The following is a 22,899-nucleotide window of genomic DNA, read 5'->3' as shown; positions in this document are numbered from 1 at the left end:
GCATTGCGGAGGAATTCTTTCTCAATTAATATTGTGTTGTTATTAGAAGCAAGAACTTGACATCTGGATAAGTAAGGTTGGTGATGAAAAAAAACAACTCTTCGAATGACTATTAAGAAACAAAGTTTGTTGAGTAAAAGGTCATGGTAAAATATATTATTTTTAGATCTAATCCATCAGGAGACTGTCTATACAGCTCAGCATCGTTGATATAGGTATAGGTGATAATTCTCTTGTTGATGTTTTGAGAATCCTGACATCCATAGAACTTTTCTTGCATCCTTCCTTTTATTCCAATCATCCTTGTTTTCAATTTGCATTTAAAAACCAAAAGGCAAATATTTTTATATCTGAGAAAAGTTTATTCAGATTTTCCCTTTCCCATATTGTTTGTGACTCTTTCTCCTGAGGAGGCAGTTAAAGCAGAAGCAATCAACAACTGTACCCCCAAGACATGGTTTCCTTTTCTATCAACACTTGCCTTGTCAACAGTAATAAAGAGAAAAATTAACACATTTTACCCACAATTCGGTTTGTTACAGTTTGTTACAACTTTCTTTACACAGTGTATATCGCCACACCCATCTATTTTACCTGATGAAGATCAGTTAAAAAATTTATTTTGTTATGAAGATATTGTTAAGTCTGGTGTAGACTTCAAGCCAAATCATTACGTTCCCCTTTTTCCAGGTTGCAACTTTCTTAACTGAAAGTTGCATTTTCCTATTTCAGCATGCAAAAAGCAGTAAAAAGCCCTTCTTAATTCTTCTTTTAAAGTTCCAACGAAACTTGAGTTTAGCCGTATGAATAAACAAATATATCTGAACAAATACATGGGTTGAGGTGTGTTTGTATCATATCACATGTATGTATATTTCATTTTCATTATCCTGATCTTTCCATATTCTTATTGTTTTTGTTATTATTGTGTTTTATTTTGCTGTCCATGGCTGGTGTGATCATTTGATTCACCTAGTCATGCTGATGAAGCCTGATATTGGCAGAAACAGCAGGAGTTTATAAATAATGAAATATATTCACAATTGTCTCACTTTATTGTAGTTAATCCCTGTTAATTTTAGTGGTTTTATCTATCTAAAATAAGACGTGTAAGACGGAGAGTTGATTCTTATAAAAAATGTTCTTAGGAGATTTTGTTATAGCTTAGCATTTCTTTTGGTCAATTTTATTAATAACTAGATAAATCGGAAGACAATTTTTCGGCGATTTTTGTACCCGCAAAGCTTAAAATTTAGCCCACAGCTGCTAAATTCAAGACTCAGTTTTGACTAAGTCTTGAAAAAGTCTGGATCCGCCCCTGTTTAGAGCCGTGTCGGATAAAATTAGCGTAAATATACTTTGGCGCTGATTTAAATTTAAGAGTGATAAAATATTTGTTTTTTAGTATATGACCAGATGTCCACACCAAGGTATCTCATCATCTAGTTTTTCGTCAATTCACTTCACTCTTCCCTGGCTACAATGTAAGTCACTAAAATCTGGAATCCGTGAAATACTTCACCGAGATTAACTTTAGGTTTAACCATCTACACGTTTGTACCTATACGACTACAAAAAGAACATGTAAGCTGACATTTAATCAAAATTAAGAATATTGTGTTTTGCCATTTGGTAATTGCGCAAACTTTAGTTCTTATCGCCTTTTTTGTATTGAACTTATAAAACTTTCGAAATTAGATATTTTTAGCGGGACCCTTTGTTAATAATTCCTCTTTTCGCCTTTTATTAGTCTTAGTTTTGCCGCTTCAGGCCGGACTTAGTTGTTTTTGAACTTTGTATTTCAAAATGTTGCATACGAAAGAGCATGAATTCAACTTACACCTTTTGAATGAATAGCCTTCACACGTTTTACACGTAAACGTAAATCTTTACGCCTTCCATGACCTGTGTTGATCTGTAACACTTGTGCGTCATCGGACAGCTGAGGAGTAACCACTATCATGCGGTATCACTATTTTTGTTGAAAAGAGAAGAAGGTCTTTTTCAATTTATAAGAAAACGGTGAAAGTTTATTCAAAGCTAAAGTATGGATGCCTTTAAAAACGAAATTGAGTATTTGACAAATTATTTAAAGAAAGGATCGTATCCAGAAAAATTTACTAAAACACAAAAGAGGTTGTTGCGCCTAAAATCAAAATGTTACTCCGTCCTAGAAGGTAAGCAACTTTTGTACTTAAACTAGTTTTAGTTTGTCTGTAGATGCACGTTTTTTATAAAAGAATTACACAAGTAAATAGCCAGTGAAAAAACTCATGGTTGTTCCCGTTGTACATATTCCGGCCAATTATGCCAATTATTATGACCAATCATAAACATACATGTTTTTTTAAAGAATAATTCTTATTTCAGCCTTCAACGTTCCTGTATTCCTAATATATTGTTAGCCTGACTACCGCCTAAATAAAACTGGTCAAACCTATAAATGAACTCATTTGCATTGAAAACAAAGTTTGAATATACTAGTCGTCAGTGGAAAAATCCACGGCAATCCTCACTTTGCGAATATTTGTCGGATCGGTATTCGTGCATTCTTCCACGGGTTCACCCTTCCTTCATATATCGCATTTTGTGTTTCCGTAGCACGACCTTTTTTTTAAACACAAAACGCGGGCTTAAGCCACCCTAATTGAGCGTCAAGCTTCAGGCTGAGTGCTTAAGTTCAGGTAAATGGTGTCGAACTTCAGGTGGAGCGCCTAACATAGCCGTACGTTTTAATTTGGTTTTGGTGTGTGTTTGAAAATCAAAATAAGAAATAAAGTCTGTTTGAATTTTTGTCCGAAAAAGTCCAAAATTGATTGTGAGTGACAGCAGAACGAGCGTTTAGTGCAGGTAAAGCCTGTCGGACATCAATGTGAAGCAAATACTTCAACCTATTAGGGTGCGATATCTTAAAAAAAATGTGATTAAAGGGCAACAGCCTGTCATTACGCCATCTAGCTAAAATAATTCCTTAATCTATATTATAATGCCCGTATACGTCTGTCCGTCCGTCCGTCACGCAAAATGGTAGCTTAGCTGCGACGGGCGAACCCGTGGATTCTTCCACAGGCTAACGACTAGTCTTTTTATAAATGTTTATTTGCCTTAAAAATTTTAATTTTTTCCACATAACCCCACTCAGACATACTTTAAATAGGGTGTTGTTACCCAACTGCGAATTGGCTTGTGCAGCGGCAAGCAAGTTAGAGCAATACTGTACGCATCTCTGGCGGTAATATACCTTATCCGTAAAAAAAAGTCGGCAAAAAGTGACTAAATTTTGGCTGGGTGACTAATATGTTTTGCTGACTGACTTTTTTGCCGACATTTTTTCTTCGACCTTACTTTTTTCCGACTTTTTTTTTCCAACCACCTTTTTACCGTTTTTCCTTTTCTTTTTCAAAAATTTAGTTGGCAAAAAGTGACAAATTTCAAAAATTTAGTTGGCAAAAAGTTTTCCAAGTGACTAATATTTTTACCGCTTTTTATTTTGCCGACTGATGTTTTTGCCGACTTCTTTTACCGATAAGTCGGAGGAAGAGTTAGCCGTTAGGATGAACTCCCCGAAGAGAATCAGCATCTGGAATTATATTTCAATAACGCCTGATTTACTCACCGAAGTAAAAACACATACGTTATATGCTCGATTTAACGACCTCTCTCGAATTATCGCCCCTTACATTAAAGAGCGTTATCTATATTATAATGCCCGTATATGTCTGTCTGTCTGTCTGTCTGTCTGTCTGTCTGTCTGTCTGTCTGTCTGTCTGTCTGTCTGTCTGTCTGTCTGTCTGTCTGTCTGTCTGTCTGTCTGTCTGTCTGTCTGTCTGTCTGTCTGTCTGTCTGTCTGTCTGTCTGTCTGTCTGTCTGTCTGTCTGTCTGACTTTTTTAGGATTTAACACTAAGTATTCCAAGTTTTTTTAACACTTTGCAAAGGAAAAGTGGAAAATAGTGAGTACTCGTGCCATAAATAGCATAGCTAGTTTACGCCCTAAGCACCATTTGACCCCTCCATGCTTCGACGTGAATCGACTATGTTAAAATCAAATTTTCTGGTTTAAATTTTATTTCCAGACGTAAATTCGAGAAATATAGTCTCGAAGAAACAAACACTAATTTTTTGTATCAAACAGGTAGGCTTGTAAGACGTGTTGCGATTTGTGGGCAGAGATGTTACGCTAAAGTTGTGTTATCTGCAGAAGAAAAGCAAAGTATTTATACAGAATACCATAATAGCTCTATAGGTGGCCATTCAGGGGAAACGAAGACTATTGACAAAATAAGAGAAAAATTTTACTGGCCTGGGATGTCTGTCGAAATCAAATCTTGGGTAAGTTATTTTCAAGGTTTCATTGCTTTCTTTTTCTTTCTCTCGATGGCGTATGGTGTATATAGTATTACGGATGAAATTATCCTATTTTGTAAAAGCATATTTTAACATTTATAACTTTTCAATAAAAAGTCCTTGTAACATTTATCCAATTAGAAAATTAGACTTTCAACGAAATAGTATGTCATTTTCCTTCGCAGATTAAACAATGCGCAACTTGTCAGAAGCATGGGGCGTTGCCATCGTTAAAAAAAGAAATGACGCCTATTCAGGTTGGATTTCTTAATAATAATTTTAAGCTTGTAAGCCTGATTGGAACACGATATGTATAAGTCGTTTTCGAGTTTAGAGGTGTACACTCGTGTAAAAAGATGGCTTTCTCGAGAAAAGCTTCTTGATGCGCATTATGCTTTATGTATTAATGTAATTTATAATCTATGAAATGGTTTAGACGAGCAAGGTGTGGGAGTTAATTGGCATTGACTTTGTTGGGCCATTGCAAGAAACCAACAGGGGGAATAAGTACATTTTAACATGTACAGACTTATTTTCCAAATGGCCTCTTGCGTATGCATTGCCCAACAAGCATGCCGAAACTGTGGCAATTAGTATGTTGAAAGTACTCACAACGTTTGGAATTCCAAAGGCGATTTTAACAGACAACGGGAGTGAATTCAACAACAAGGTACAAATAAAATATTCAAGATTTAAAAATGAAATTAGTCTTGTACACAACATTTTCTTGGGGTTACCATGATTCTTACGTTTATTGTTTGTTTAGTTGAACGACGAGATATATAATAAAATGGGTATTGAAAGGAGAAAAACAGCGGTATACCATCCCCAATCGAACGGGCAGGATGAAAACACCAACAAAACGTTGAAAAGGTACACTCTTTGTTTTTTCCCATTGCATTTAATTGCAGTAACCATACTTGTATGTGTTTATCTATTTAGGAAATTAAAAAAAATGGTCAGTGAGACAGTGGCAGACTGGGATGACTATCTCGACGTCTGCCTCTTCTCCATGAGGACAGAACGGCAAACCTCTACGAAGGTTTTGCCATTCGAAATCATGTTTGGTGGCCGACCACCAAAATTTGAAGAAAATTTTAATGAGGTAAGAATATCTTTTTATATGCACCACCCGTACAGGAGCGATAGGCTGAAATTTAAGATAAGTGAAGAAGATAAAGGAAGCGTTTTCATAAGGTACTTCAAGAAATATAAACTGTCCTCCCATTTGAGGCTATGGAAATTCGTTATGTCCTCGTAATAAGTTTAATTGCGTGATACTTTTAAATATACTAGAGTAGAGTTTTGGATGGAATGCCTTCCAATGAAGCAGTTGTAGATGCCATGAATGAATTTAGCGGCTAAAAATATAGAAAAAGCTACTAAAATCGTAAAAGAGGCAAGTATTCTGTATTTTTAGGGTAATGATAACAAAAAATTCGTTAATAGGCTTACGTTCTCCTTTTTTTTACTTGGTCTTTTATTTTTTTAAATTTAACGTCATCATAGTATTTAAAGACTATAGTATACATCTGCTAATTTGAATGCTGATGGTAATGATTTTTATAAATTTAGAATAAGAAAGGCAGATATTTTTGCTGCTTAGCTTGAACTTCGAATAATTTAGTCATTTCTCTCTAATCTTTTGCTCCTCAAGCCCAAATATATTCGTTGACGTAGAATTACGTCATTTTGTGTTATCAACGATATAATTTTTAATAGAATCGAGTTTGCAGGGTGGGAATTTCAAGGCCTTCCCCATCATCAAGATTTTCCTTGTAAAGTTAGTTATCCAAGAGTTTATGTCACATTCGTAAAAATTAAAAATTTTTGTTGATTTTGTTCCTTAAACCTAGGTAACATCTACTAGTTAAAACCAAAAAGTCGATCTCTTGCGAGTTTGAGTATGCTACTGTATTATTTAATATTCCATATTTAGAACATAGAACATGCGCAAGAAAAGCAAAAGAAGGCCTACGATAAGCGCGTCAGAGTAACGGACATAAAAAGAGATTTCAAAGAAGGAGACAAAGTTCTATTGGCGGATCAATCGAAAAAAAGGGGCCTTAAAGCCAGATTTAAAGGTCCCTTCATCGTGCAGTCAGTGACACCCCATGGCAATGTAAAATTTAGAGAAAGCAAAAACAGCCATCATGCGAAAAATTTAAAAAAATTCGTTGAAGGTAGGTTTCACTACACATACAATATTCCTAAAAAATACAATTGACAGATATGAGGACAAGTGAACGGGTGGGAGTGGGAGAATGAGGCCAACACCACCTTACTAATTACACAGTTGAATTTTTCTTTTCCTGAAATTACTATTTCGCTACACAAAAGATAAACCCCTTTCAGAGAACCTACACTGAAAAATAATTTTCTTTGATCTTGTAGTCATTCAAAATATGATAAATATGATAATAGTACGACTCAGTTATTAGATGTTTTACTATAACATGTTTGGTGATAGTTATTCTATTGTTTCCTCTCTATCTTAGTTTCTGAACCAACCACCATGTCTATTAAAGAAATGCTGATAGATGAAGGTGGTATTGATAACGGTACTATTTATTCATTGGTCGATAAGCCCGTGTTACACTTTGGCAGAACAATCCAAAAGCCCTGTCATTTAAATTTTATTAACGGTAGCATTGACCCGTCTATGCACATTTTTTTTTCATTTTTAACCGTCTCTGTAGAGTTATAAACTTATGGGTTGTCCTATTTTTGAAAAATTGATCCTTCTTTTGCCTTGAAATGGTCCTCAGTTACCAACGCAGGAGATAAAGTCAGTTATTTTCCCCCGTTTCCAAGTTATTTAGCATTAAAGTTATAATGCTTCGTTAATTTATATTAAACTGTTTATGTTAAAATGATGTTATCGAAGTCGTGATTTTCAATTTGCCGATTGCATTTAAGACATACATTTTTTGGAAAATTTAAAGAAAAATTAACACATCGAATTACAGTTACGTTAATCATTGTTTTCTTTTCTATCTCGGCTTCTAAGCCAAGCATTAAAGATTGCGGTTTGCAACAGATTGATGGTAATAAAACAGTACTAATCAAATGTTTGCCTATTATTTTTTTTGCAATCATAAACTGCAATTTTTTATTTATCGACCGCCTAAAGGCGGTCCCACCAGCGGTGAAGGAACTGAAATCTCGACTCGCTGCAAACGCCTACCATTTTTGAAATGAGTGGCGAAGAATGACGGAGTTAATTAGCTCCGTAAAAAGAAGCATTATCTCCATCAACTCACGCGTACGCTTAGTCCGATGGAAATATCGAAAAAAATTTTACTTTCGCAAATACACGATTTAGACCTAATTTGGCGATGAACAAACTTTCGCGATTTCGTGTTAATGGAGAATTTTAGTGCGAAAACTTTCGCGAATGGTGGAAGTATACCAATTTCCAAAAGCAAAAATAAGCAGTGTCATCATGGCCTTTTTCGGATGAAATACTAAAGGCTAGTAAAGAAAAAAACATTTTTGTCGAACCCGCGAAATGTAAAATCGGGCTTTATTCGCGAAAATTTGTAACCCGCGAAAGTTGAAACTTCTCACGTAGACAATACTTACGCAGTTTTGCGGAAAAAACTTTTGCGAAATTCAGAGGTTTGCATATTTTGCACTTGAAAAGTCTCGCATAATGATAAATGCATACATTTAGAATTTCGTGTACAGCCCGCCGGCGGTCGCCTACCCACATGTTTTACACTGCACTAGTCCTTAAATAAAATCAGTTATATTGACATTTCCACGTGTTGATTCCATTTTGAACAACCATATTGCTAAACATGATGTAATATTACCAAAAATCGATGTAAGAAGTCATAGCTACGTTTTGCGAGAGGGTTATTAACCTAACTATTTTATATGGTCGTTTAAGAACAAAACTACATAAATTTGGAAAGACAAAATGCATTCATTTCCATATGATTTATTTAGCTACCATTCTCGACCATGACTATGCTTGCGAATATCCAGTTAAAAATATTATAGAAAAAGGTAAAGAATTACTTTAAATTTATTTTTCATTACTTGTTCAAAGAAGTAACCTCTATTACTCGACTTTTCATTGCTAGAAGGGCGTTTAATAGCTGATGTCACAGATGAAATATCTGATGAAGATATTATAAGATGCGGTTAGTACAAAAATCTTTCTTATCAAAAGAGTCGGAATATATGTTAATCTTATACTTATCATTGTTTTATTTTTTATCTTAGTTTCTGAACCAACAACAGAATTTAACAACAAGGAACAGGCTGATGGTACTTATAGCGGTACTCCTCAGTTACTATTTCTTTATCTATAAAAGAAATGTGAAGTTTAGCGATAATTGTACCCGCTGGTGTGTCCAGTAGGACCCCACCTTTTGCTGTATTCTGAAGCAATTTGAAGATATTATTGTCGCTCTGAACTCAAACCGTTTTTAGCGCTCAACCATGTTAGACCCCATTTCGTACCACCCTTCTCCGCCTTGAAAACTATGTTACTGGTGGTGTATATTTGGTATTGTTGTTATCATTTTGTTCAATCTATTAGCTACTGGCCTAAATATCAAAGCTGAAGAGAAGCAGACAAAAAAGATCGATAACGGTATTATTCCATTAACATTTTTTTATTTATATCTTTTGAGATAATTAAATTGTTTTTTTTTTTTTATTTATTATTTTTTTTTTCCTAATCCAATATTGCGCTTTCATCTTAGACTTTTTTGGCTCAAGAAAAGTAAAATAAAGACATTTCAAGTCATTCTTTTTGTGTGCGTGTGTGTCATTTGTCGCACTGTTGCTTTTAGCCTTTATTTATATCAGAACATTATTGGTATGTAATCTGACAGTTTAAGGGGGGAAATGATAGTTTATGGGCCTTTTATTTGTGAGCTTGTCTACTGTTTATAATATTTAGGAGAGATATTGCATCTTGCTACTTGCGGTACTATTTTGCGTGACAGACAGACGTATACGGGTATTACAATATAGACTTGTCGTCCACAGGTTCGCCCGTCCTTTAAATTTACTCGTTGCAACAAAATAGACAAACATATATCGCATTTTGCATTCGTTGGTATTATAAAAATTTCATGTTTCCATAACAGAACGCGTCTTTTGCGGACACACAAAAAGAAGACGGCTATTACTAAAGAGACTAGTCGTTAATCCGTGGAAAAATCCACGGGGTCGCTCGTCCTTTATATTCAGCCGTGGCAACAAAGTGGATAAAAATATACCGCATTTGATATTCGTGTTACCGCAACATTAGTTTCTAACTCAGCGGGGGGTCTGCATAGGCGGAGGCGCATAGACAGACAGACGAAATAAGGCTATTATTACATAGATTTGCTAATTAAAATAGAATTGCAACTGTGCAATGAAATCACATTTTATTATAAAAAGTAAAGCTGATTTAATAAAGTTTCGTGATAGCTTTTTCCAATTTTCCTTTATGTAGAACTTTTAACATGTGACTAAAGCCTGACGCATATTTTTTGCCTGATTGGATTCGCAAGATTTATCCTGCACTGGAAAAAATCACCACCTGACTTTAGATGATCTCTATATCTCTTTTTTTTAGATGAAATGGAAATGTATTCGAACACAAATGGGGTGTGTTTTTGTGCAGCAACGGTTCATGAACGTAAGTGTGTATCATTTGTAATCTTTTCATGTACTGTACATGATTGATTAAAAAATAATTAATTAAAAATTCTTATAAAATAAAAAAATACAACTTTAAAACGTTTACTTATTATTCATTTGTCTTTTTACGGAGAAGATTTGTTTTCCCTGTAAAAAAAACTTCAATTTTTGTCTACTGGTGTATTCAGAAGTCCAAGATGTCTATTTCGAAGCGATATGGAAAAAACTTCTAGCATTTCCGTATATAAATTCAAATTTTGGTTTGGAAGAATTTGCCGCAGATCCTGAAAGAGGGAATATCTGGGAAATTTATTATATGAATTAATAAAGCGAATTTGGATTTAAAAATTTGATAAAAACTACCAAAAATTTGTCTTCTGTGATAATTAGATTCTACTAGAACAAGTGTTACAACAGCAAGAGTGTACTTTTTCCTTTAAAAGAATGAAACTTATCATTTAAGCTATTGCGATATTAAAATGTTGTAAAGGTGTGCTGCTACAATAGATAGTTAAATATTACACAATCCACATGTTATGAGATATTAAGTATTTTTATGTAGAAATGGTTGCGTTGAAATCAGTGGAAACAAAGAAAATTGTTCTCAGCCTGTTTCCTGAATTTGGAAGTACTCCGGTAACAGATGTTTTACTAAAGGAAGCTCTGCATAGCTCTGTAAATGACGAAGTCATATACACCTATTTGTGTATTCTTTCCCGGCAAAGTAAACATAAGGTAACGATTTGAATTCTATTTTCTAAACTTTTCAAGTGTCTTAAAACAAATTGATAAAAATATTTTCTTCACAGAGTGTAAAGATTATTACTCCAGGCGAGATGTCTCTGATTTTTGATGAACCAGCGTCAAAAATGAAACAGGTGAGTGGTTTTTACCGTTCAGGCAAATTTAGGGCTAAGATCCATTATACACCTCTCTCACATAAAGTTTAGCTCTTTAACTTACGATCTTAGTCTATCTCCCAAATAAGAGTTTCTGAATAAAAAAATTTTATTATTCAAAGCACGTGCATGTCTACAAATAACTATACAAAATAAAAGGTGTTCCAAGTAAGTGCATCTTTACGGACTTCAAATTTAAGTGATCAAAAAGAATAAGAATAAAATCACTAACAAGTCAAATCATTATCATTCAAATTGTGAATGGGAAAAAATATCGCGTTAACAATTTTCTTTTACTCTACTTTTTTAGTAAATAAGTTTACTAAAAAAGTATGATCGCACATGTTATGATTTCGACATTTGAATTTTATTAAAAAAAGAAAGTAATACTGAAAATATACTGCTATTTACGTAAAATTAGCGCTCAACCATGTTAGACCCCATTTCGTGCCAGCCCTTCTCCGCCTTGAAAAACATGTTACTGGTGGTGTAAATAGTTTGTATCATGTTTCTAAATGCAGTACTTTATTTCAGCGTGATATAACAAAATACGATCAAATTATTGGTTGTCGTTGTTCAGGATACCACTGGACGCTTTCGGTACCAAAACCTTTACTTGTTTATTAGCGTTTTATTAATACCATGTATCTTGTCTTTCAAAATACTTCTAACAGCTGGGACTTACTTTCAGGTTGTTATTCCATCTGCTTCAACCATAATTTACTTTAACCCACTCGGTGAATTACCTGAAGAAATTGTAATGGTTGAACAGCAATGGAAGTAAGTAGAATTTAATGATGAATTAAAAAGAATATATTTTTAAGTTAAAAAACCGCTTTACGATTTTATATTCTGTACTTTCTTAGTTCTTATCTTGCGGCGAAATATCAAATAGAAGATAACTTTAACGTGGAAATTGTGCCACATGCACGACAGAAAGATAGCATTTCCTGTGGTGTATACTGTTTGAAAGTAAGCATCACTCAAAAACCACTTTATAAAAATAGCCCTTTGTCCAAATAGACTTGTAACAACAATAGCTTGTTTTAGTTTGCAGAGTGCCTTATTTTGGAAAAACAAGAGGTGCCAATAACTTTAACAACATCAAGCGTTACAACCTACAGAGAGGAAATTGTTAAAAAATTGCTTGAAGAGGGAGGTACGATGAATTTCTTTTTAACCTTACAAATTGTTTTTGATGGTGCAATTGACGACTTTAATATATTTAGGTCAAGAACGATGGTGCAATAGCGTATGTCGAGTATGTGGAAAGGCAGAGGGTCCTAAAGTACAAGGAAAACCAACTGATGCGTGGGTATGAGATATATTTCTATATTATTAATACTCTTATTTGGTCTGTCTGCATACGAAAAAAGTATTTTTACGGAAACACAAAAGGCAGTAAATAAAGCATAAGCAAACCCGTGGATGTTTCCACGGGTTCGCCGGACTAGTTTTCTGTATAGTAGCCGTATTTTGTCTGTTTATTGTCAAAACCAGGCCATGTTGAACAACACGCAAAATATTCATGCTACAAATAACAAATAATATATATTTTTACTGACTTCTCTGCGACAGGTGAGCTCCCATGAATATTTCACGGAATAAGGCCTAATCTCTATATTAATCGTTTGTCTGTCTGTTACGGAAACACCAAATGCGATATATAAAGGACGGGCAAAAACGACTAATAACCAATAAAAATATAAACTGCAGTAATACCTGATAAATATCTTTTTACCTTTGCTAACGAAAATTATGTTTGAACGTGTCGTTTGATTTAATAGGTTTGCTGCGATACTTGCTTACCAGCCAGGTGGTATCATCAGCAGTGTTTACACAAGTCGTTAAGAAAATCGTACAGTAATTTCCCATTTAATTGTGATATGCTGCAAGTCGCTCCTCCGGAATTTAATGAGAAGTTGTGGACTGTACAAAAAAATGAAAAAGTGGAGGTACTTGTCATAAAAGACGAAGATATTAATGTACGTCTTTTTGTAAGGTTTATCTAAAAATAGATATGCATCTGCCTGCTTTGTTCTTGCGTGTCAAATCAAAGTTAAAGGGAACCTTACAATGAACGTATTATAATCTCCTTGTACGAGAACTTGAGCTACAAATAAAACAAGTTTTGATGGATGAATATCAGTTACTTACAGCAAGGTAACAATCAAATAAAAAAATGTTACGAAATTAGAGCACGTCAATTTAAATGCTTCTTTAATTTGTGTTGTGGTCAATATGAAGGTCGTCGTTGAATTCTCCTAACAAAGGAAACCATTCTCATAAAGTACATACAATTATCTAAAAAATCGTAATCATCAAAACTCTTACTTAAGGGTTAGGGCAGCTTTTTTCCTTTTATTTGGAATACTACTGATTAAGATATTCTAATCGTTAGAAGATCCACTTTGACAGTAAAATTTGATATTAAGGGATTTGATTACTTAAAGCTTAAAACACTTAAGAAAACGTGAAAGACCAATAAAGGTTAAGAAAATATAGAGATTTAAAAAATTTGCTGACGTGAACTACGAGTGAATCCCAGTTTAGTTTCAATGGACTAACGACTTTTTATTAATTAACGTTAAATTAATGTATTGATGTGGTAACATCTAAGACATGCATTTTTCAGGGGCTTTGAAGAAAAATGATACTGTATTATTATTATATATACAAATTATTTTTAGAATAACCAAGACACCGGTACAGTCAAGGTATGTGTCTAGCTCTATGAAATCTATAATGAACCCATGTGTATAAAGTGGACAACGTATAATTTAAAAAAAATATTTTTCAAGATTTTATACAACATTTTATGCAAAGAAACAAAGCTTTTTTGTTAAAATTAATGTGTGTATAACCTTGTTTGACCCAATAAATACACCTTTAGAAGAACGTAAATGAAGTTGATGAGGGCTGCTTCGTTATAAAAAGGAAAAACAATTACATGAGGAAATGTGCCGGGTGTGGCGGAGATTTCACAGGCACAGATGTGTGTGTCATGACAACAGAATTGAGATTATTAAGAGGAGAATAGGCACCACACGGGAAACGCAAGAAAACAAATGTGCACTACCACATAGATCAAAAGTGTTTGGGCAGAGGATTTGAAGCACAGAATATATTAAATCCGATGAACGTCTTCATCTCAAAAGAAAACCTAGATATATTTAAACAAAACGGGGTGGATTTAAGGAAAAACAAGAATTTTTAGCATTATCAAGTTTTTTTTATAGAGATTGTATTTTATGACTGTTCTATGACGAAAATGTTCTTTAAAATACAGTGGAATATGTGTATGTGTCAGACTTTCCTGTTGATCTAATGGTGTTCCTTTTCTTCATATTTTATTGTAAGATACAATCACTTAACTTCAAACGTTTGAATAGCCATATCAAATGTGTGTTTTTATATTTTCCGCACAAAAAGAATAAATAAGAACAAGAAGAAGACAGCGTCTTTAACATCTGCGCTGCGGGAGAAATCTAATGGTCATACGTACGCAATTCGCTGCGTCAAGATCGTGCGCCATATAATATAAAATTCATTATGCAATGCATATAAAGCATTCATGATACATAAATACTGTTTTGCATTTAGGGTGAACATTATTTTATGAACGTACGTACGATAAAATGGATCAAATCAAGAGTAATTTTAAGAATGACGGCTGGATATAGATAAAAAACGCGGCCATAATCGTCCCCCCTTGTTAGGTCTTAACATCGGGACGGAACCTGAACCGTCCCCAGTGAGTCAAAAAGAAGAAGAAGAAGCTCTAGAAACGAGGTTGGAAATGCGACCAGAAGTATTATGTTGATCACCATGAAAAAAACGACTATCAAATATCACAGCACACTCTAGCCTACTTATAGACTGTGCACTTCGCCTTAGTCGTTCACATTTGGTGAAAAGAGGGGATTGGGAGCTATAACCTCGTTAGCATGTTCTGGAAGGCAAGTCGTTAATGTGCATGCGTATTATTTTCAGAAAATAGAAAACACCAGCGTATCAAAATCGATCGAAGTTGCGAAGCGCGTCTGGTTTGCAGGGGGGCGAAAAACAAAACATTATTCTATCGCGACCTAATTAGGTATAGATGCCTGAATTATTCTGTACCCCCTTGTAGTTCTAGGCGTACAATATCTGGCAACGCTATAGGTGGTACCGAAAAAATCAGATATGAATGCCCGAATTATTCTGTACCACCCTACAGTTCTGGGCGTGCAAATAACTGGCAACGCCATAGGGGGTACAGAAAAAATCAGGTATTGGTGACTGAATTATTCTGTACCCCCTTATAGTTCTAGGCGTACAATATCTGGCAACGCTATAGGTGGTACCGAAAAAATCAGATATGAATGCTCGAATTATTCTGTACCACCATACAGTTCTGCGCGTGCAAATATCTGGCAACGCCATAGGGGGTACAGAAAAAATCAGGTATGGATGCCTGAATTATTTTGTACCCCCCTACAGTTCTGGGCGTATAAATATCTGGCAACGCCATAGGGTGTACAGAAAAAGTCAGGCATTAATGCCCGAATTATTCTGTACCCCCCTACAGTTCTAGCCGTACAATATCTGGCAACGCCATAGGGGGTACAGAAAAAATCAGGTATGAATGCCTGAATTATTCTGTACCCCCTACAGTTCTGGGCGTGCAAATATCTGGCAACGCCATAGGGGGTACAGAAAAAATCAGGTATGGTTGCCTGAATTATTCTGTTTCCCCTTACAGTTCTGGGCGCGCAATTATCTGGCAACGCCATAGGGGGTACAGAAAAAATCAGGTATTAATGCTTGAATTATTCTGTACCCCCCTGCAGTTCTAGGCGTACAATATCTGGCAACGCCATAGGGGGTACAGAAAAAATCAGGTATTAATGCCTGAATTATTCTGTACCCCCCTACAGTTCTGGGCGTGCAAATAACTAGCAACGCCATAGGGGGTACAGAAAAAATCAGGTATGTATGCCTGAATTATTCTGTACCCCCTACAGTTCTGGGCGTGCAAATATCTGGCAACGCCATAGGGGGTACAGAAAAAATCATGTATGGATGCCTGAATTATTCTGTACCCCCCCTACAGTTCTGGGCGTACCAATGTCTGGGTACGCCATGGGGGTACAGAAAAAATCAGGTATGGATGCCTGAATTATTCTGTACCCCCCTACAGTTCTAGGCGTACAATATCTGGCAACGCCAAAGGGGGTACAGAAAAAATCAGGTATGAATGCCTGAATTATTCTGTACCCCCCTACAGTTCTGGGCGTGCAAATATCTGGCAACGCCATAGAGGGTACAGAAAAAATCAGGTATGTATGCCTGAATATTTCTGTAACCCCTACAGTTCTGGGCGTGCAAATATCTGGCAACACCATAGGGGGTACAGAAAAAATCAGGTATGGATGCCTGAATTATTCTGTACCCCCTTACAGTTCTGGGCGTACAAATATCTGGGTACGCCATAGGGGGTACAGAAAAAATCAGGTATGGATGCCTGAATTATTCTGTACCCCCCTACAGTTCTGGGCGTACAAATATCTGGGTACGCCATGGGCGGTACAGAAAAAATCAGGTATGGTTGCCTGAATTATTCTGTACCCCCCTACAGTTCTAGGCGTACAATATCTGGCAACGCCAAAGGGGGTACAGAAAAAATCAGGTATGAATGCCTAAATTATTCTGTACCCCCTACAGTTCTGGGCGTGCAAATATCTGGCAACGGCATAGGGCGTACAGAAAAAATCAGGTATGGATGCCTGAATTATTCTGCACCCCCCTACAGTTCTGGGCGTACAATATCTGGCAACGTCATAGAGGGTACAGAAAAAATCAGGTATAGATGCCTGAATTATTCTGTACCCCCCTACAGTTTTGGGCGTATGAATATCTGGCAACGCCATAGTGGGTACAGAAAAAATCAGGTATTAATGCCTGGATTATTCCGTACCCCCCTACAGTTCTGGGCGTGCAAATATCTGGCAACGCCATAGGGGGTACAGAAAAAATCAGGTATGGATGCCTGAATTATTCTGTACCCCCCTACAGTTTTGGGCGTATGAATATCTGGGAACGCCATAGTGGGTACAGAAAAAATCAGGTATTAATGCCTGGATTATTCTGTACCCCCCTACAGTTCTGGGCGTGCAAATATCTGGCAACGCCATAGGGGGTACAGAAAAAATCAGGTATGGATGCCTGAATTATTCTGTACCCCCTACAGTTTTGGGCGTATAAATATCTGGCAACGCCATAGTGGGTACAGAAAATATCAGGTATTAATGCCTGGATTATTCTGTACCCCCCTACAGTTCTGGGCGTGCAAATATCAAGCAACGCCATAGGGGGTACAGAAAAAAACAGGTATGGATGCCTGAATCATTCTGTACCCCCCTACAGTTCTGGGCGTACAAATATCTGGGTACGCCATGGGGGGTACAGAAAAAATCAGGTATGGATGCCTGAATTATTCTGTACCCCCTTACAGTTCTAGGCGTACAATATCTTGCAACGCCACAGGGGGTACAGAAAAAATCAGGTATGAATGCCTGAATTATTCTGTACCCCCCTACAGTTCTGGGCGTGCAAATAACTGGCAACGCCATAGGGGGTACAGAAAAAATCAGGTTTGTATGCCTGAATTATTCTGTACCCCCTACAGTTCTGGGCGTGCAAATATCTGGCAACGCCATAGGGGGTACAGAAAAAATCAGGTATGGATGCCTGAATTATTCTGTACCCCCTTACAGTTCTGGAAGTACCAATATCTGGGTACGCCATGGGGGGTACAAAAAAATCAGGTATGGATGCCTGAATTATTCTGTACCCCCCTACAGTTCTAGGCGTACAATATCTGGCAACGCCAAAGGGGGTACAGAAAAAATCAGGTATGAATGCCTGAATTATTCTGTACCCCCGTACAGTTCTGGGCGAGCAAATATCTGGCAACGCCATAGGGGGTACAGAAAAAATCAGGTATGTATGCCTGAATTATTCTGTACCCCCTACAATTCTGGGCGTGCAAATATCTGGCAACGCCATAGGGGGTACAGAAAAAATCAGGTATGGATGCCTGAATTATTTTGTACCACCCTACAGTTCTGGGCGTACAAATATCTGGGTACGCCATAGGGGGTACAGAAAAAATCAGGTATGGATGCCTGAATTATTCTGTACCCCCCTACAGTTCTGGGCGTACAAATATCTGGGTACGCCATTGGGGGTACAGAAAAAATCAGGTATGGATGCCTGAATTATTCTGTACCCCCCTACAGTTCTAGGCGTACAATATCTGGCAACGCCAAAGGGGGTACAGAAAAAATCAGGTATGAATGCCTGAATTATTCTGTACCCCCTACAGTTCTGGGCGTGCAAATATCTGGCAACGGCATAGGGGGTACAGAAAAAATCAGGTATGGATGCCTGAATTATTCTGTACCCCCCTACAGTTCTGGGCGTACAATATCTGGCAACGTCATAGAGGGTACAGAAAAAATCAGGTATGGATGCCTGAATTATTTTGTACCCCCCTACAGTTTTATGCGTATGAATATCTGGCAACGCCATAGTGGGTACAGAAAAAATCAGGTATTAATGCCTGGGTTATTCTGTATCCCCCTACAGTTATGGGCGTGCAAATATCTGGCAACGCCATAGGGGGTACAGAAAAAATCAGGTATGGATGCCTGAATTATTCTGTACCCCCTACAGTTTTGGGCGTATAAATATCTGGCAACGCCATAGGGGGTACAGAAAAAATCAGGTATTAATGCCTGAATTATTCTGTACCCCCCTACAGTTCTAGGCGTACAATATCTGGCAACGCCATAGGGGGTACAGAAAAAATCAGGTATGAATGCCTGAATTATTCTGTACCCCCTAGAGTTCTGGGCGTGCAAATATCTGGCAACGCCATAGGGGGTACAGAAAGAATCAGGTATGTATGCCTGAATTATTCTGTACCCACCCACAGTTCTGGGCGTGCAAATATCTGGCAACGCCATAGAGTGTACAGAAAAAATCAGTATGGATGCCTGAATTATTCTGTACTTCCCTACAGTTTTGGCCGTATAAATATCTGGCAACGCCATAGGGGGTACAGAAAAAATCAGGTATTATTGCCTGAATTATTCTGTTCCCCCCTACAGTTCTAGGCGTACAATATCTGGCAACGCCATAGGGGGTACAGAAAAAATCAGGTATGGATGCCTGAATTATTCTGTACCGCCCTACAGTTCTAGGCGTACAATATCTGGCAACGCCACAGGGGGTACAGAAAAAATCAGGTATGAATGCCTGAATTATTCTGTACCCCCCTACAGTTCTGGGCGTGCAAATAACTGGCAACGCCATAGGGGGTACAGAAAAAATCAGGTATGTATGCCTGAATTATTCTGTACCCCCTACAGTTCTGGGCGTGCAAATATCTGGCAACGCCATAGGGGGTACAGAAAAAATCAGGTATGGATGCCTGAATTATTCTGTACCCCCCTACAGTTCTAGGCGTACAATATCTGGCAACGCCATAGTGGGTACAGAAAAAATCAGGTATTAATGCCTGGATTATTCTGTACCCCCTTACAGTTCTGGGCGTGCAAATATCTGGCAACGCCATAGGGGGTACAGAAAAAATCAGGTATGGATGGCTGAATTATTCTGTACCCCCTACAGTTTTGGGCGTATAAATATCTGGCAACGCCATAGTGGGTACAGAAAAAATCAGGTATTAATGCCTGGATTATTCTGTACCCCCCTACAGTTCTGGGCGTGCAAATATCTAGCAACGCCATAGGGGGTACAGAAAAAATCAGGTATGGATGCCTGAATTATTCTGTACCCCCCTACAGTTCTGGGCGTACAAATATCTGGGTACGCCATGGGGGGTACAGAAAAAATCAGGTATGGATGCCTGAATTATTCTGTACCCCCCTACAGTTCTAGGCGTACAATATCTGGCAACGCCACAGGGGGTACAGAAAAAAACAGGTATGAATGCCTGAATTATTCTGTACCCCCCCTACAGTTCTGGGCGTGCAAATAACTGGCAACGCCATAGGGGGTACAAAAAAATCAGGTATGTATGCCTGAATTATTCTGTACCCCCTACAGTTCTGGGCGTGCAAATATCTGGCAACGCCATAGGGGGTACAGAAAAAATCAGGTATGGATGCCTGAATTATTCTGTACCCCCTTACAGTTCTGGGCGTACCAATATCTGGGTACGCCATGGGGGGTACAAAAAAAATCAGGTATGGATGCCTGAATTATTCTGTACCCCCCTACAGTTCTAGGCGTACAATATCTGGCAACGCCAAAGGGGGTACAGAAAAAATCAGGTATGAATGCCTGAATTATTCTGTACCCCCTACAGTTCTGGGCGAGCAAATATCTGGCAACGCCATAGGGGGTACAGAAAAAATCAGGTATGTATGCCTGAATTATTCTGTACCCCCTACAGTTCTGGGCGTGCAAATATCTGGCAACGCTATAGGGGGTACAGAAAAAATCAGGTATGGATGCCTGAATTATTCTGTACCCCCCTACAGTTCTGGGCGTACAAATATCTGGGTACGCCATAGGGGGTACAGAAAAAATCAGGTATGGATGCCTGAATTATTCTGTACCCCCCCTACAGTTCTGGGCGTACAAATATCTGGGTACGCCATGGGGGGTACAGAAAAAATCAGGTATGGATGCCTGAATTATTCTGTACCCCCCTACAGTTCTAGGCGTACAATATCTGTCAACGCCAAAGGGGGTACAAAAAAAATCAGGTATGGATGCCTGAATTATTCTGTACCCCCCTACAGTTCTAGGCGTACAATATCTGGCAACGCCAAAGGGGGTACAGAAAAAATCAGGTATGAATGCCTGAATTATTCTGTACCCCCCTACAGTTCTGGGCGTGCAAATATCTGGCAACGCCATAGGGGGTACAGAAAAAATCAGGTATGGATGCCTGAATTATTCTCTACCCCCTACAGGTCTGGGCGTATAAATATCTGGAAACGCCATGGGGGGTACAGAAAAAATCAGGTATGGATGCCTGAATTATTCTGTACCCCCCTACAGTTCTGGGCGTATAAATATCTGGCAACGCCATAGGGGGTACAGAAAAAATCAGGTATTAATGCCTGGATTATTCTGTACCCCCCTACAGTTCTGGGCGTGCAAATATCTAGCAACGCCATAAGGGGTACAGAAAAAATCAGGTATGGATGCCTGAATTATTCTGTACCCCCCTACAGTTCTGGGCGTTCAAATATCTGGGTACGCCATGGGGGGTACAGAAAAAATCAGGTATGGATGCTTGAATTATTCTGTACCCCCCTACAGTTCTAGGCGTACAATATCTGGCAACGCCACAGGGGGTACAGAAAAAATCAGTATGGATGCCTGAATTATTCTGTACTTCCCTACAGTTTTGGCCGTATAAATATCTGGCAACGCCATAGGGGGTACAGAAAAAATCAGGTATTATTGCCTGAATTATTCTGTACCCCCCTACAGTTCTAGGCGTACAATATCTGGCAACGCCATAGGGGGTACAGAAAAAATCAGGTATGGATGCCTGAATTATTCTGTACCCCCCTACAGTTCTAGGCGTACAATATCTGGCAACGCCACAGGGGGTACAGAAAAAATCAGGTATGAATGCCTGAATTATTCTGTACCCCCTTACAGTTCTGGGCGTACCAATATCTGGGTACGCCATGGGGGGTACAAAAAAAATCAGGTATGGATGCCTGAATTATTCTGTACCCCCCTACAGTTCTAGGCGTACAATATCTGGCAACGCCAAAGGGGGTACAGAAAAAATCAGGTATGAATGCCTGAATTATTCTGTACCCCCCTACAGAATAGGGCGTGCAAATATCTGGCAACGCCATAGGGGTACAGAAAAAATCAGGTATGTATGCCTGAATTATTCTGTACCCCCTACAGTTCTGGGCGTACAAATATCTGGCAACGCCATAGGGGGCACAGAAAAAATCAAGCTTGAATGCTTGAATTATTCTGTTTCCCCTACAGTTCTAGGCGTACAATATCTGGCAACGCCATAGGGGGTACAGAAAAAGTCAGGTATTAATGCCTGAATTATTCTGTACCCCCTACAGTTCTGGGCGTGCAAATATCTGGCAACGGCATAGGGGGTACAGAAAAAATCAGGTATTAATGCCTGGATTATTCTGTACCCCCCTACAGTTCTGGGCGTGCAAATATCTGGCAACGCCATAGGGGGTACAGAAAAAATCAGGTATGGATGCCTGAATTATTCTGTACCCCCCTACAGTTCTGGGCGTTCAAATATCTGGGTACGCCATGGGGGGTACAGAAAAAATCAGGTATGGATGCTTGAATTATTCTGTACCCCCCTACAGTTCTAGGCGTACAATATCTGGCAACGCCACAGGGGGTACAGTAAAAATCAGGTATGAATGCCTGAATTATTCTGTACCCCCCTACAGTTCTGGGCGTGCAAATAACTGGCAACGCCATAGGGGGTACAGAAAAAATCAGGTATGGATGCTTGAATTATTCTGTACCCCCCTACAGTTCTAGGCGTACAATATCTGGCAACGCCACAGGGGGTACAGTAAAAATCAGGTATGAATGCCTGAATTATTCTGTACCCCCCTACAGTTCTGGGCGTGCAAATAACTGGCAACGCCATAGGGGGTACAGAAAAAATCAGGTTTGTATGCCTGAATTATTCTGTACCCCCCTACAGTTCTGGGCGTGCAATATCTGGCAACGTCATAGAGGGTACAGAAAAAATCAGGTATGGATGCCTGAATTATTCTGTACCCCCCTACAGTTTTGGGCGTATTAATATCTGGCTACGCCATAGTGGGTACAGAAAAAATCAGGTATGGATGCCTGAATTATTCTGTACCCCCCTACAGTTCTAGGCGTACAATATCTGGCAACGCCATAGGGGGTACAGAAAAAATCAGGTATGAATGCGTGAATTATTCTGTACCCCCTACAGTTTTA

General features: G+C 38.1%; 1 protein-coding gene across 2 annotated transcripts; it reads left to right on the top strand.

Annotated features, from left to right (window-relative positions):
- Window positions 1-6,395: 6,395 nt before the first annotated feature.
- On the top strand, window positions 6,396-14,504 carry LOC130631220 (uncharacterized). Of its 2 annotated transcripts, none has more exons than XM_057444382.1 (17): window positions 6,396-6,528; window positions 6,844-6,891; window positions 8,300-8,359; window positions 8,437-8,496; window positions 8,579-8,635; window positions 8,898-8,951; window positions 9,930-9,992; window positions 10,557-10,729; window positions 10,804-10,872; window positions 11,428-11,493; window positions 11,585-11,673; window positions 11,760-11,865; window positions 11,944-12,052; window positions 12,123-12,208; window positions 12,681-12,878; window positions 13,584-13,610; window positions 13,787-14,504. In XM_057444382.1, exons 2-17 carry the CDS (start codon window positions 6,861-6,863, stop codon window positions 13,931-13,933), a joined length of 1,395 nt encoding a protein of 464 aa, XP_057300365.1. In that variant the 5' UTR covers window positions 6,396-6,528; window positions 6,844-6,860; the 3' UTR covers window positions 13,934-14,504. The 2 variants fall into 2 exon arrangements, with proteins under 2 accessions (XP_057300365.1, XP_057300364.1); XM_057444381.1 differs by having other exon boundaries at window positions 6,844-6,906.
- Window positions 14,505-22,899: the final 8,395 nt, after the last annotated feature.

The sequence above is a fragment of the Hydractinia symbiolongicarpus genome, chromosome 1 (genome assembly GCF_029227915.1).
Source record: "Hydractinia symbiolongicarpus strain clone_291-10 chromosome 1, HSymV2.1, whole genome shotgun sequence".
In the NCBI taxonomy this organism is placed as follows: domain Eukaryota; kingdom Metazoa; phylum Cnidaria; class Hydrozoa; order Anthoathecata; family Hydractiniidae; genus Hydractinia; species Hydractinia symbiolongicarpus.
Note: the sequence above shows the minus strand (reverse complement) of the source record. Positions and strands in the feature narration are given on the sequence as shown.

What these genes read in the sequence shown, in the direction of transcription:
- LOC130631220 (XM_057444381.1), top strand. Translation starts at nt 6,861, where the DNA reads ATGTCTATTAAAGAAATGCTGATAGATGAAGGTGGTATTGATAACG. An exon ending in GGCTGATGGTACTTATAGCG is followed by an intron (nt 8,636 to 8,897) that starts GTACTCCTCAGT and finishes TCAATCTATTAG; the next exon opens with CTACTGGCCTAAATATCAAA. An exon ending in TGCAGCAACGGTTCATGAAC is followed by an intron (nt 9,993 to 10,556) that starts GTAAGTGTGTAT and finishes ATTTTTATGTAG; the next exon opens with AAATGGTTGCGTTGAAATCA.